Source organism: Mesoplodon bidens, assembly GCF_964165515.1.
Source record: "Mesoplodon bidens genome assembly, chromosome: 13".
NCBI lineage: Eukaryota > Metazoa > Chordata > Mammalia > Artiodactyla > Ziphiidae > Mesoplodon > Mesoplodon bidens.
Window position 1 is genome coordinate 7,209,127 of NC_138169.1, and position 13,188 is coordinate 7,222,314.

The 13,188-nt window shown below is 43.5% G+C and overlaps 1 protein-coding gene across 5 annotated transcripts in view; it reads left to right on the top strand.

Moving 5' to 3' along the window:
* The window catches only part of SBNO1 (strawberry notch homolog 1), a 59,674-nt gene extending 52,455 nt beyond the window's left edge, over positions 1-7,219 (top strand). For all 5 annotated transcript variants that reach the window (XM_081252923.1, XM_081252925.1, XM_081252924.1 and 2 more), the window contains one exon: positions 698-7,219. In XM_081252923.1, coding sequence (XP_081109049.1) covers positions 698-840 — 143 coding nt within the window. In that variant the 3' untranslated portion in view covers positions 841-7,219. The remainder of the gene's footprint in view (positions 1-697) is intronic.
* Positions 7,220-13,188: the final 5,969 nt, after the last annotated feature.

Below are 13,188 nucleotides of genomic sequence, written 5' to 3' on the forward strand. Positions count from 1 at the left end.
AGAAGCCACTGCAGTGAGAAGCCCGCACACCACAATGAAGAGTAGCCCCTGCTCGCCGCAACTAGAGAAGCCCTGTGTGCAACAACAGAGACCCAACGCAGCCAAAAATAAATAAATAAGTTTATTTTTTTAAAAATCAGAAGACTGGATTTCTATCTTCTTCAAAACAACAACAGCAGCAGTAACAACAGAGAAGCTTGGAACATTGAACCCCTGTTCCCACATGGGAGGAGTTAAAAGTTCCCTTACCCAGGATATGTATACTCTCCAGTTTGCTGACTTCCGCGCTGTGCCACTTAGAAGTTACTGCTTCAGTACGCATTTGAATTTGCAGCCACTATTCTGTAGTCCCTTTGGTACATTAGTACATGCCAAAGAAGGTGGTGCTTGCATACATTTGTGGAGCTTCAAAGATAGTAGATAGGAAGGTACTGTACTTGGGCTTCTGTTGCTTCAGCAAGAAGATGGTGTTGCACTAGACACATGCATGTGCTCAGGTATTTGTGGGTGACGCTGCTGAGGAATCGGGCTACTTCTGAAGGGGCCAGTTCAGTTATTAGGTGTTCTTTTGGTTTTTTTGTGGAGTCTTGTTCATTAAACTTAATATTATACTTCATTTGGAATTTGCTATGAAGCTGTAAAACAGTGTGGTTTCTCCTGGAAGCAACCTTTATAAATTCTTGTTTTCTAATTGCAGGTTTGATCATTCCTGCAAATTGTGTGTCTCCTCTTATAAATCTCCTGTCAACTTCAGACCAGTCTCAACAGCTTGCAGTCCAGCAGAAACAGCTCTGGCAGCAGCGTCACCCCCAGAGCATCGCCAATTTGAGCAACGCATAAGAACAGACAGGTTTCAACATGGATGTATATGAAATGCTGTTGAAGCATATCATTTGCATAAAAATCAGGGACAGTTTCCAAAGAATTATAATTTTTTTTCAGTTGTGCTCTCTCTCTAGTTAATTTTTTTTGGGAATAAGGACAAACCTGGAATAGATAGCAAAACTGAAAATCAGCAGTGCCGATGGTGGTACATATGTCTTTCCTCGTGCTTTTCCCATGGTACTTAACCGTATGCTTTTACTTTGGGCGAGCAGAGGGGTATGTGCGCGTGTGTGTCAGTCTGTTTGTTTGTGAGTTTGTTAAAAGCTACGAACCATAATTGGTTTAAAAATGCTTGGAACTTCCCAAACTGGCTTTACTTTTATGTTATACAGTGCTCAGGGTTAACGCAGTACATCCATGCCATTGCTGTGGGACTTATCCCCGGATGCATGTGTTTTGAGTCTATAAATAGAGAAAATATATATTGGTTTCTTTTTCCAACTTATTAAAACAATAGGTTTATTAAGCATGAAATGAAAGGTTACATATCATGCATTCAGGTTCTTTTTCTAGTTTTTGTTCTGACAGTGCATGTCTTTGACAGCATGCGTAAACAAGAGTAACACAGAAGTCAAGTAACGGGGAGAAACATTGGTAGATGTACAGCATTGGTTATTGCAGTTTTATAGTGTTTATACCTGGGTATTGCTTCAAACCCTGCGAAATCACCTTCTCCCATTCTCCCTGCCCCAGGTTTCTTGTCAAGGTAATGAGTATATAATTTTTTGGTGATAAAACTCTTAAAAGTTAATTTTAATGTATTAATAGTATTCCTAATGTGTGCTGCAAAAATGGCTACAAGCCTGCTTTTCTTAAAATTACATTTTTCTTAACTTAAAGATAGTTTTAGAAAGAAGTACAAATTGGCTTCCGTCTTGCAAACAATCTTTTTTTTTTTAACTTCGTTATCTTAATTTGCTTTGTCACTCTTAAAAATGGAAACCGTACTTGAGTTGTAAACTAGACAATGAGGAAACACTTGAGGCTTCTGCTGTATGTTTATTTCTTGTTGTTATTGTTGTTACCCAGTAACTTGAATATTGTTTAATGTGTTGTAAGACATTGTAGAGTTTATCTCAAGCTGTTAAAAATGGTAATGTACAAATGTGAATAGACACTTATCTATAATATGGGTAAGTTTTGTTTCGCCTATAATAGATGTTTATAAAAACAAGTGAGGGGACAGTTGGTCTTTTTGTTTCCTTTTTTTTTTCCTTTCCTTTTTTTTTTTTTTTTTGCTTGCACAGGTTGCACTATTGAAAAACTGAGATTGTATAAACCTGGTCAAAAGCTGCAAGATACCACAATCTTGTAGATGTCAAATAAAAAGTTATTATACTAAGCAGAAGTGGACTCTTGTTTAGGCCCTCACCACCCTCAAAAGTAGTCTGTGATGGGGATGCTGCAGAACTTGCATGTTGCTCAACATTCCAGGTAGCCTTATATTTTGGTTTAAAACCTACCCCTCAAAATTGAAATGGTGTTGAGGAAGGGGTAAAATGATAGTACTTTTGAAAGCTTCTCAAGTTGAACTGTTCTCCTTTGTAACTTTCTAAACTTCTTGCAGAATTAGGTGAGATATATGTTAAGTGACGGGAAAGCTAGGGCTGTCATCCTCTTGTGTTTCTTCACGCCTGAGTTTTTGGTTATGTCACGTTTACCATAAGTTTTCTTTCTTTGGGTTTATTTATTCTAGACGCCTAAAGGAACAAATTGAGAATAATTTCTGTTCTTTGGCATATTTTGCCCAGTGGATGCAACTTTTATCCTCAGTCTAGTCCTTATATCTCAGGCAGTGATCCATATGAATATCAACCAGTGTCCCTTGTTAGGGCCACTAGACCCAGCTGGCAGTCGAGCAGAATTGTCCACCTGCACCAAAACTTCCCAGTTAGTTCTTCTGTTTTTAAATCAGGAGCCCACTCAGCTTCCGTCAACATCCCAAGGTGAAATAGAGCTGTGGAGGGGGAAGCATAACAAGCCTGTTCCCTCCAGTGAGACAAAATGGCAGGGTTGGGGAAAAGAGACTCCCTCTTGGAGGCCTGGCCCAACTTCCCTTTTTTGTGTGTGGGAGTATCTTTTTTAGCAGGTTATGGTTTTTTCCAAGCAGCTTCAGTGTGAGGATTCTTTAGCATGCAGTTAGTTGACCCTCACAATTTATGATGTAATGTTTGCTCTTGGAATAGCTATCTTGTTACAAAGGGGGATATATGCATGTTCTGTTCTTTGTAGAACAGCTTTGTTTTGCTTTTTTAAAAAAAGTCCAGAAATAAGGCCTCTGAAAACTCTCAAAGTAGACCTCAGAAAGGCAGCCGTGTAACTGGATGGGGAGCTGAGGTGCCACGTGCACATGCTTATCGTGGTGTGGTGTGCATGTGAGCACTGGCAGTCTGCTGTCCGTCCTGCTCTCTGGAGGTGACCATATGACCTTTAACACTGTGCCCTTATCGAAGTCAGCAAGTTTTAGGTTGGTCAACATGGGAAAACCCAGCATTCAAGGTCCTCCTCTGTCAAAAAATCAGGTCTCAACAACAGCTAACTTCTGTACAACAGATCCTTGTATTTCAGGATCTGAATGCCACGTCTGAACCCAGGGACCTTGTTGAACCCGATGTGAGTCCATTTGGCCTCTGTAATGCCTTTTCTCCCTTTTTAGCAATATGGCTCTGAGCACAAAGATTTGATTACAAGTCACGTTAGTGTTTTCAGAGTTTACAGTGCCGATTGTACTGAAAACCACTTTCCCAGTCCAGAGCTGCTCAGATGGTATTGGCGGGGGGGGTTAGTGTTCCCCTAATTTAGCACCCTCCCTACCACAAGCTGCAGTTTAGTGGGATAATCCAGATATTTATCAACGATATGAATTCCTAAAAGTATTAATAAGGTATTTTTAAACACAACTTGATGAAAAAGTAAATATCTTAAGCAATTTTCCCTTTTTGCTGCTAAATTGCCGATACACTCTTCAGTATCTTTTCTTTGCATCTGTATATAAGTTAGCAAGAACCTGCATCCAAAGCAATGTAGTGTTGTGTGTATGTATATATATATATATTTATTCCAATCCAAGTAGCACTTCAGAAACCTTTTTGAGTTACTTGTATTCTGCTTCATCTGTAATGGTAAAAGTTCTAGATTACCAAGCTCCAGGGGTATATAATATTCTAGAAGCATAATTTTCTGGCTGTAGCCACTGGGGCATTCATTGGCTAATCTCCATGTGATGCTATTAGAGCAACTTCTAACAGGCATGATGAGAAAGGGTACCAGACACTTACTGTTGTATAATGGGAGCCTTTCCCCAGTCCCCTCCACTTTCCAGTTTAGCAGGAGGGGAAAAAAAGCAATAGATTAGAAATGATTGATGCATTTCAATTTATGAAAGTAGGAGCAGAGGAAAAGTGTTTTTCACTTGGGTCCTTTTCTTGATATTAAGAGGAAGGTCCCTATCTAAATACTCTCATTTTAAAAATGTACCTGAAAAAGTAAAATAAAATAAAAATGTACCTGAATGATATTTGATAGTTTCTAAGAATGGTGCTACATAAGAGTCGCTGTTAGACTGGTATGCAGTTAACAGATGTTCGGCTAGTGCAGGCATCCCAGGGACAGTAGGCATTTGTTGACTATCCTTCCTCTATGTCTGAGTCTCCTTGGCTAACACCACACCTCGCACGCTCACTGTGCACGCTTTGCTGCTGGAATATGCAGCAGGCAGTCCACGTCATGGCTACAGCTGCAAGCAAAAGCCATTTGTAAAAAGTCCTCATTGGCTGCCAGTTGTCTAGTACAAAGGCAGTGTCTTTTAAGGGCATATACGTGAAGGAAATACATCTAGATACCTGCAACTCGAGCTAGCTAGTAATTTTTTTTCTGCATACTTGAGGTGAAATCCAAAACCCACCTTCTGATTTTATGCTGTACTTATATATATATGTACATAATGTGTATATATAAAAATGTTGAGTTCTTTTTGAATTCTGAATGTAAATATTTCTTGTAAATTGGGACGCCACCAGCTTGTTTTTCTCTTTTCCTTCCTCCCTTCAATCCTATTTATTCTTTTCCTGACTTCCCATAGGGGGCTTCTTACAATTTGTTTTTTTTTTTTTTTTTTGGATGTAGAAACGTGTGAAAAACTTCTTAGTTGAATTTGTTCATATATTTTAGAATTCTGTTTTGCATCTTTACTATAGAATTCCTATGTCTGTTTTGTGTTAATATTTTTCAACATGCCTGATTGTGTTTTGCATTTTTATTACAAATTTTTACTGTGTGCAATGCATTGTATTGGGGGGAATGTACTTGAGTGCAATTTCTGATACTGTCATTATATGACTAGTTATGCTCATTTATGTTGCTCTTTGGAAGCTATAGTGAGCCTGATGTTTTCACCTAAAAAATTTCTTCCCAAGACTTCCTTTAAGCTCCTCTAACTTCTTCAGTGCATTTGCGATCAAACTTGCTCTTCAGTAAACCTGACTTGTTCCTACCCTTGCAGTTTTTCAGGCCTGCACCAAATCCTTCATCCTTGGGGCTTTCCAGCTGAGGGGAAAATCTTGCAGATCTGAACAGTGATTTATGACCTGCTACTGCTGCAGATTTTCTGTTTCTTTAAGAAGTCGAGCGTGTACTTTTAGCCTACAAGTAACAATCAGAAGCTTACTTTCCAGTGAGCATGCGTTATCTGCTTGTGCTCCCACCAGCTAGGGATATTTAGAGCAGGAATGGAGACCTGGTACATGCTGGTGTCCATGCTGACAGGTGACATTAGAGAATGTCCTTTAAGGGACAGTTGTCCTCCAGAATCGAGCAGCACAATTGCTGTGGAGGCTTCCATGAGCCTTCAGCTCAAGGGTTGATTCTGTGCTGAGGGTAAAACAGCCAGTTAACTGTGGTTGGTAGGATCTGCTGGGCTCTCCCGCCACCAGTGAACTGGTGAATTGATCCTGACTAGATTGGCTGTAAGCCTAGGAGCTGAGCTGGATCACGGCATTCTTAATGCTTGGATGAGTGTTGCCAGTAGGGCAGACCCAGGGGTGCTCACAGAAGTGGTGTGCTCGTCACCAGGGAGGCAGACGCTGCGTTTTTACATACAGATTTCGCACTTTTAAGAAAAGCTTCCTCCTTAACTTTCAGGAAAGGTAGCCGTGAGCCTTTCTTGGGCCTTCATTCGTGTACATGTTTCACTCGTTACTATTGAACTTCGTAGACTTACTGAGATTTAAAAGTTGTCTGCATTTAGGTGAGTCTTAGGAACCTAATTTGTCATGAAACGGGGCCTTTCAGAGGTGAGCTCCAGTGGGAATCCCTGTCCCAACATGTGCTGCCCGGCTCTCCTCCTCTGGCGCCCGTGGAGCAGCAGCAGCTGTCAGGACACCATCAGGCTAAGACTACACCCTTGTAGTGCAGAGTCGAGCAAGGGGTGCCACCTGGGAACGTCAGTTCTCTTTGATACCTGCAGGTCAGGCCTCCTTGGGGCTGAGGGTCAGTCCGCAGGCCCCTTAGTGAGAACTCCCTGGCTTTTCCGCCCCCCCTGTCCTGAGGGCCTTTCTTGCTGGAGCAGTATTTGTGGCACTGAAGAGGATAAAGAAGCTCCAGCCTCCTTCCTGACCCCCCTCTACGGGGCGGGGAGCTTGTTTTCTACGTAGCACATTGCAGTCTCACCTCCATCAGCAGAAATCATCCTGTTCATGGTTTATACTGAATTTGCAAACTACTGATATTATTTTTCAATAACCACTTGTATCTACCATCAACCATGAGAGGTGGGAAGAGGTACGCTGTATCTCTGCAATAAAACTTTTGCCAGGTTCTACCTCTGCTGAGCAAAGGATACTTTTATACGTAGGCATAGATCTTCTTTCCTTTACTGATCTGACATGGTGCATCTTGAGACAACACATGATGGAATCCAAAGACAATTTGAAACAAAGGTGGATGTAAACTCTTCTGGTTGTTTCTGTTCTGTTCTCTTTTCTAAAATCTCTTTTTATATTGCTACTCTGTTTTGAATGTCCGTCAGTGTATGAAGGGTACGCACTGTTCTGATGATACTGCACTGCTTCAGCCTTACGTGGTAATACAGTACCGAGTGTCCAGAAACGATTGTTCTGACCGTTTTGATTTGTAACTTTAAAAATTGGGTCTCATGCAATAAAAATGTATTGGCTGCATTTAGCGAGGTTTATACCCTTGCAAGTAAAAACGATCAACCATGAAGCATAACGAATTCTGTATTTAGGTTTTTTGTTGTGTCTTTTGATTTTTGTTTTTCTGTTATTTTTTTCTTTTTTTTGTAAGATTCTTAAATAAATTAAACTGGCTAATATGCTGCTTTTCTCTGTGTATTTTCTTTGTCTGGGTTCTGAGCACCCGTTTAAGCTGTGTCGGGGCAACCACGCTCACCTAGAGAGCTACTTTCCGTTGGGGGCTCGGACTTCTATTATGTTGGTTTTTTATTTTAAATGAATTCTAGAAGACTGTTCACAATGTGCATAAAATGCAACCCAGCATTTGTTAGAGTCAGAAATGTCTGTGCTGCTGCAGAGCTTCAGTGAGTCAGCACCGGGTGCCCAGGCCGGGGGGCTTGGGTCATGGGGTGTCCTCCCTGAAAGGTGCCACGAGTGTTGGAGGACGTGGGGGTATGAGGCTTCCTATTTAAAATTCATTCCTGGTGTTGCACAGCCATCCAGTCTGTGAGTCTTAAGATTGGAGCTCTGCTTAAGAAAAAAAACGGAAACTACTGCAGACAACATAGCGTGTGCCAGTCACTGTGGGGTGCTTTCTGTAGTCCTGTCCGTAGTCCTCAGTCCTCCTCTAGTTTTCAGATGAAAAGCCTTTTAGTTTCTAATTTTTGTGGAAATTCGTGCCTGTATTTCTTCTATTTATTTATCTATTTTTGGCTGTGTTGTGTCTTCGTTGCTGTGCGCGGGCTTTCTCTAGTTGCGGTGAGCAGGGGCTACTCTTCGTTGCGGTGCGCGGGCTTCTGATTGTGGTGGCTTCTCTTGCTGTGGAGCACGGGCTCTAGGTGCGCCGGCCTCAGTAGTTGTGGCATGCGAGCTCAGTAGTTGTGGCACGTGGGCTCTAGAGCGCAGGCTCCGTAGTTGTGGTGCACAGGCTTAGTTGCTCCGCGGCATGTGGGTTCTTCCCGGACCGGGGTTCGAACACTGTCCCCTGCATTGGCAGGCGGATTCTTAACCACTGCGCCACCAGGGAAGCCCGAGTGCCTGTATTTCATGTTTCTTCACTAAGTGTTTAATAAGCAACTGCTGTGTGTCTGTGTCGGGCCACATGCAGTCCTCAGTAGAGACTCCTCGTGGGTTCACTAAGTGTTTAATAAGCAACTGCTGTGTGTCTATATCGGGCCACATGCAGTCCTCAGTAGAGACTCCTCGTGGGTAGTTATTCTCATGTCAGAGATAGCAAACGAGCGAGCAAGCTAAGGTTCCGGTGGTCGTGGGAGCTAGGAAGGAGACATTAGGAATGCTGGGTGCCTGATGGGGGGCCCAGGAGGTGACCGACCATCCACTGGCACCAGCCTGCCTTGAGGAGGCTGCCATGGATGGAGAGAAGGGAGTGTGGTGAGCCCTGGGGCTCATCGATGGAGAAGTAATGACCTGAAAAGAGATCCAGTCACCTCCTTGCACTGGGCTTGGGAAGCTAGAGAAATTGGGAATGAACAGGAGAGAAGCCGCCACAGGACACCCAGAACAGTGAGTAGATCCCTTTGCCCTGAGAGAGAGAGAGAGAGAGAGAGAGAGAGAGAGTGTGTGGTGTAAACCTCTCTGCCCCTATGCCGTATGACTGTCCTCTAGACACGGACAAAGGCATTTTGTAAATGTTTGGAGTCTGGCTTGTTTGTGAGTCTTTTCTTTGTGGGGTTTGAACTGCGTGAGAGAGTCACGTTCAGTTTGTAGCTGGAGATGCTTAAAGGAATTTAATCAGATTTGTAAACGGTGTTTACACTTAGGGAAGTTTAGTCTGCCAAATACATGAGATAATTGAACATTAATTGAAGAACAAGTGAAAAGGGAGTGTTTTACATTTTAAGTGAAATTTTCCTGAAATATTTCTGTCATGCTTGAAGACTGAAAGGAAACTTGTTCTTGAATATATAACCTTAATAAATTGAGTATTAATTTGAATAAGAAATGAGAGGCCAGACTTCATGTAGAGCCTCCACTGTCCCCACTGAGTTTTTCTGTTACGGTTCCAGTTTGCTTTGACCTTGTTCCCCTTCAGTGTTTTAATCTGTAACCCAGTCTGCTTTCAGCCTCAACGTTGTGTCTCCCAGGGCCTCAGCACTGTTGACATTTGGGCCGGGCTTTTCTTTGCAGAGAGTGGGCTGATGTGGGAACCATCCTGTGCATTGTAGGGTGTAGAGCAGCATCCCTGCTTCCACCCACTAGGCGCCAGTAGTACACACTGTGCACCCTGCACCCCCCACTTACGGAAATCCAAAATGTCTCCAGACATGGCCTAATGTCCTCCTGAGGGTCAAAATCGCCTCTAAGCAAGTTAATCATACAGAGGCAAAAGCTGGTGTCTGATCTGTGTGTGTGTGTGCACAACTTTGTGTGTGTTTTACAGAGGACAAGACCCATGAGCAAGGGGGCACCACCCTTGAGATAACAGAAAATACAAACTTTAACTGGCTGGGGGTTTGGAGTATGTACAATACAATTTCCATAAGTATGAATATTTATCAGCTAGTCATTTGAGAGCATGATGTAAAGAAGCCATCTGTGGAGGCCTTTATGGAGAGAAAAGAGGCTAAAAGAAATGTGCAAAATGTTTATTTTTAGAGCCCAACTCTCAGCAAGTTGGCTTCGTCCTCTGAAAGCTGCCCACTCTGGGCGTCAAGTGCATCGTTGGGTTAGGAGAGGCGAGTGCCACACTGCTGGTTCCAAATCACCATCCACCTAAGAATTACCACCAGGCAGCATGCAAAGGTAGGATGGCTAAGTGGACACCAAATTAGTCTGGGATACTTACTTTTTATGTTTTTGGTTGGTAGTTTGCTTGAATAAGTAATACCAATACCTGACAGAAGTCAACAGGCAGATGAGAACATACAGTGAACGTTCGCGCCCTGCTCCTCCCGCTCGGCTCCCGTTCTTCTTTCCAAGGCAGCCATTCTCGCCCGTTTTCTTCAGTATCCTTTCTTGGGGAACTTCAGAGGGTAAATTTCTGAGTATCGCAAAAAATGCTCTAGCTTCTGTTGTTTATCTTTGGTTGTAGGCAAGATTCATTTTCACAAAGATGGATGTGCAATTACTGGAGAAATCCAAATTAGAATAAATTATTAATTGTAGGAAATTGAGAAATTCATGAACCTTCAGTAGAAAGTTAGGTGTTTTGTGAAGATGTCCACTGTTTAGAGCCATAAGAGGTCTCTAGAATCCCCTTTTTCATCGTTAGGCCTAGATCAAGATAAATTATACAATGCTCTCAATTTCTGCAGTAATACTGGATTTTCTGTTTAGCTCTCTTTTCCCACAGTTTGTTTTTACATGTGTGTTTCCTGTTCAGAGGTATTGATATGAAAAGATGTTTATTATGTCCTCAAATGTTTACATGCCCCATTTCTTTCTTTATTTGGCTGCGTCGGGTCTTGGTTGCAGCATGTGGGCTTCTCTCTAGATGTGGCGTGTGGGTTTTCTCTTCTCTAGTTGTGGCATGCAGGCTCCAGGGTGCGCGGGCTCTCTAGCTGCGGTGTGCAGGCTCCAGAGCATGTGGGCTCTGTACTTTGTGCCACGTGAGCTTGGTAGTTGTGGCGCACAGGCTTAGTTGCCCCGCGGCATGTGGGATCTTAGTTCCTGGACCAGGGGTTGAACCCGCGTTCCCTGCCTTGAAAGGTGGATTCTTTACCACTGGACCATGGGAAGTCCCTGCATGCCCCATTTTTGATTTTCTGTCTATCGTAGATCAGACTTAAGGAACAAACTTTTGGGCTTCCCTGGTTGTGCGGTGGTTAAGAATCCGCCTGCCGTTGCAGGCGCCACGGGTTCGATCCTTGGTCTGGGAAGATCTCACATGCTGTAGAGCAACTAGGCCTGTGCGCCACAGCTACTTAGCCTGTGCTCTAGAGCCCATGAGCCACAACTACTGAGCCCGTGTGGCACAACTACTGAAGCCCACGTGCCTAGAGCCTGTGCTCAGCAGCAAGAGAAGCCACCGCAATGAGAAGCCTGAGCACCTCAACGAAGAGTAGCCCCCACTCGCCACAACTAGAGAAAGCCCACGCACAGCAACGAAGACCCAGCATAGCCAAAGATAAACAAAATAAATTTATTTAAAAAAAAAACAACAACTTGATATAAAGTATGGTTTTACTGTCCTGAGGATAAAAACCACACTGGAGTTACTAACTGCTGATTTAATCATGACACTTCACCCACAACTTGTCTGGTTGTCAAACTGTTCGGTCTGATTGCCTTACTTAACTAGTTTCTTCAGTCAGTGGTCTCCACACTTTTTTGGTCACATGTTCTAATAAGTGTTTCTGAGTATACTTCCACTATTGTTTATTAAGTTATAAGTCCTGTGTGTGCTTCTGTGCTAATATGTATGTGGTAAATCCCACATAAACAGGAATTCTAATATTCCCTCACTCCTATGAATCACCCTTCCTACCACGTGAGGCAGGTGCACCCCACTTTGGAGCTGATTGCCCCAGAATGGTGATGGAAACAGTATCAAAATGATTTCAAGGCCTTCCCGGGCTGACATTTTTCCTTAGAGAAAATGGCACGTGTGTTGTCTGTCTGCCTTCTTAGGATGTTGGCATTTCGAGAATTCTTAGAGCTTCATCCTGTTGAACCTCCGTAGTCTTACAGGTGAAACTAAGGCCCGGGTAGGTTAGACAAGTTACTTGAGGCCTAAAGAGAGGTTCATGGCGGATCCAGAACTAAAATTTATCTCCTGAGGTTCTTCCGGGCCAAGCTCTTTCACTAGGCTCCGCCTTCTCCTTCATCTGCTCTAATCCCTGGCAAGCCACTCTGTGACATTTCCATTAAACTAATAAATAAAAAAAACTGAAACCACTCATTTAAAGGAACCTATTTGGAGTTCAGGGTTTTTGAGCCCAAGCCACCGTTCTCTTTGCCTGACCCTGCAATAAATGTTTCTTTGCTGAAAAAAATAAAATAAAAATAAAGGGACCTATTTGAGGGAGTTTCACACGGATGTTTTTAGTGGAGCCACTAGGAATGTTTTTTTTTCCCTTTTTTAGGGGTTTTAACTCTCAGAGGAGAAAGGGAAAAAAATCCGGGTCCTTTTTCTTTCTTTTTTTTTTTTTTTGCGATATGTGGGCCTCTCACTGCTGTGGCCTCTCCCGTTGCGGAGCACAGGCTCCGCACGCGCAGGCTCAGCGGCCATGGCTCACGGGCCCAGCCGCTCCATGGCATGTGGGATCCTCCCGGACCGGGGCACGAACCCGTGTCCCCTGCATCGGCAGGCGGACTCTCAACCACTGCGCCACGAGGGAAGCCCCCGGATCCTTTTTTGAAGCCTGTTGTAGTGGGTTGAATAGTGCTCCCCTACCCCGTCCCCCCCAAAAAAATTAAAGATATGTCCACCTGGAATCTGTAAATGTGACCTTTTTGGGAAAAAAAGATATTTGCAGATGTAATTAATTTAAGGATCTTGAGATGACATCATCCTGGATTAAGGTGGGTCCTCAATCCAATGACAAGTGTTCTTAGAAGAGACAGGGAGAAGACACATAGAGAAGGCGGCCATCTGAAGGCAGAGCTGGAGCGATGCAGCCGCAAGCCAAAGAATGCATGGAGCCACCAGAAGCTGGAAGAGGCAAACGATCGTCCCTTAGAGCCTTCAGAGGGAGTGTGGCCCAGCCCATACCTTGATTTCAGACTTCTGGCCTCCAGAACTGAGAACAAATAAGTCTCTGTCGTTTTAAGCCACCAGTTAGTAGTAATTAGTTATGGCAACCCCAGGAAGCTAACACATCTGTTATGGAAAGTGAATCGTGAGCAGGAAGAAGGTTGAGAACAGGAGTACTGCCTGCAAATGAGAATTGATCTTGCTTTGTCTCATTTCTAGGAGCACACTGAGGCCCTTTATGGAATGTTCTGTATGCCTTGACGAGACATTCAAGGATGCAGTTCTTTCCTTCAGGTGGCTCAGACTCGTGAAGGAGACTGACCAGGTTAAATGCAATAGCAGGCATTAGCAGAGGGGCAGCCAGGCAGGGAAGTCTTTTCAGAGGTGGGGATAGTTGAGCTGGGCTTTGACGGGTGAGCAGGAGTTGGCCAAGTGGAACACAAGGGCACGGTGGTG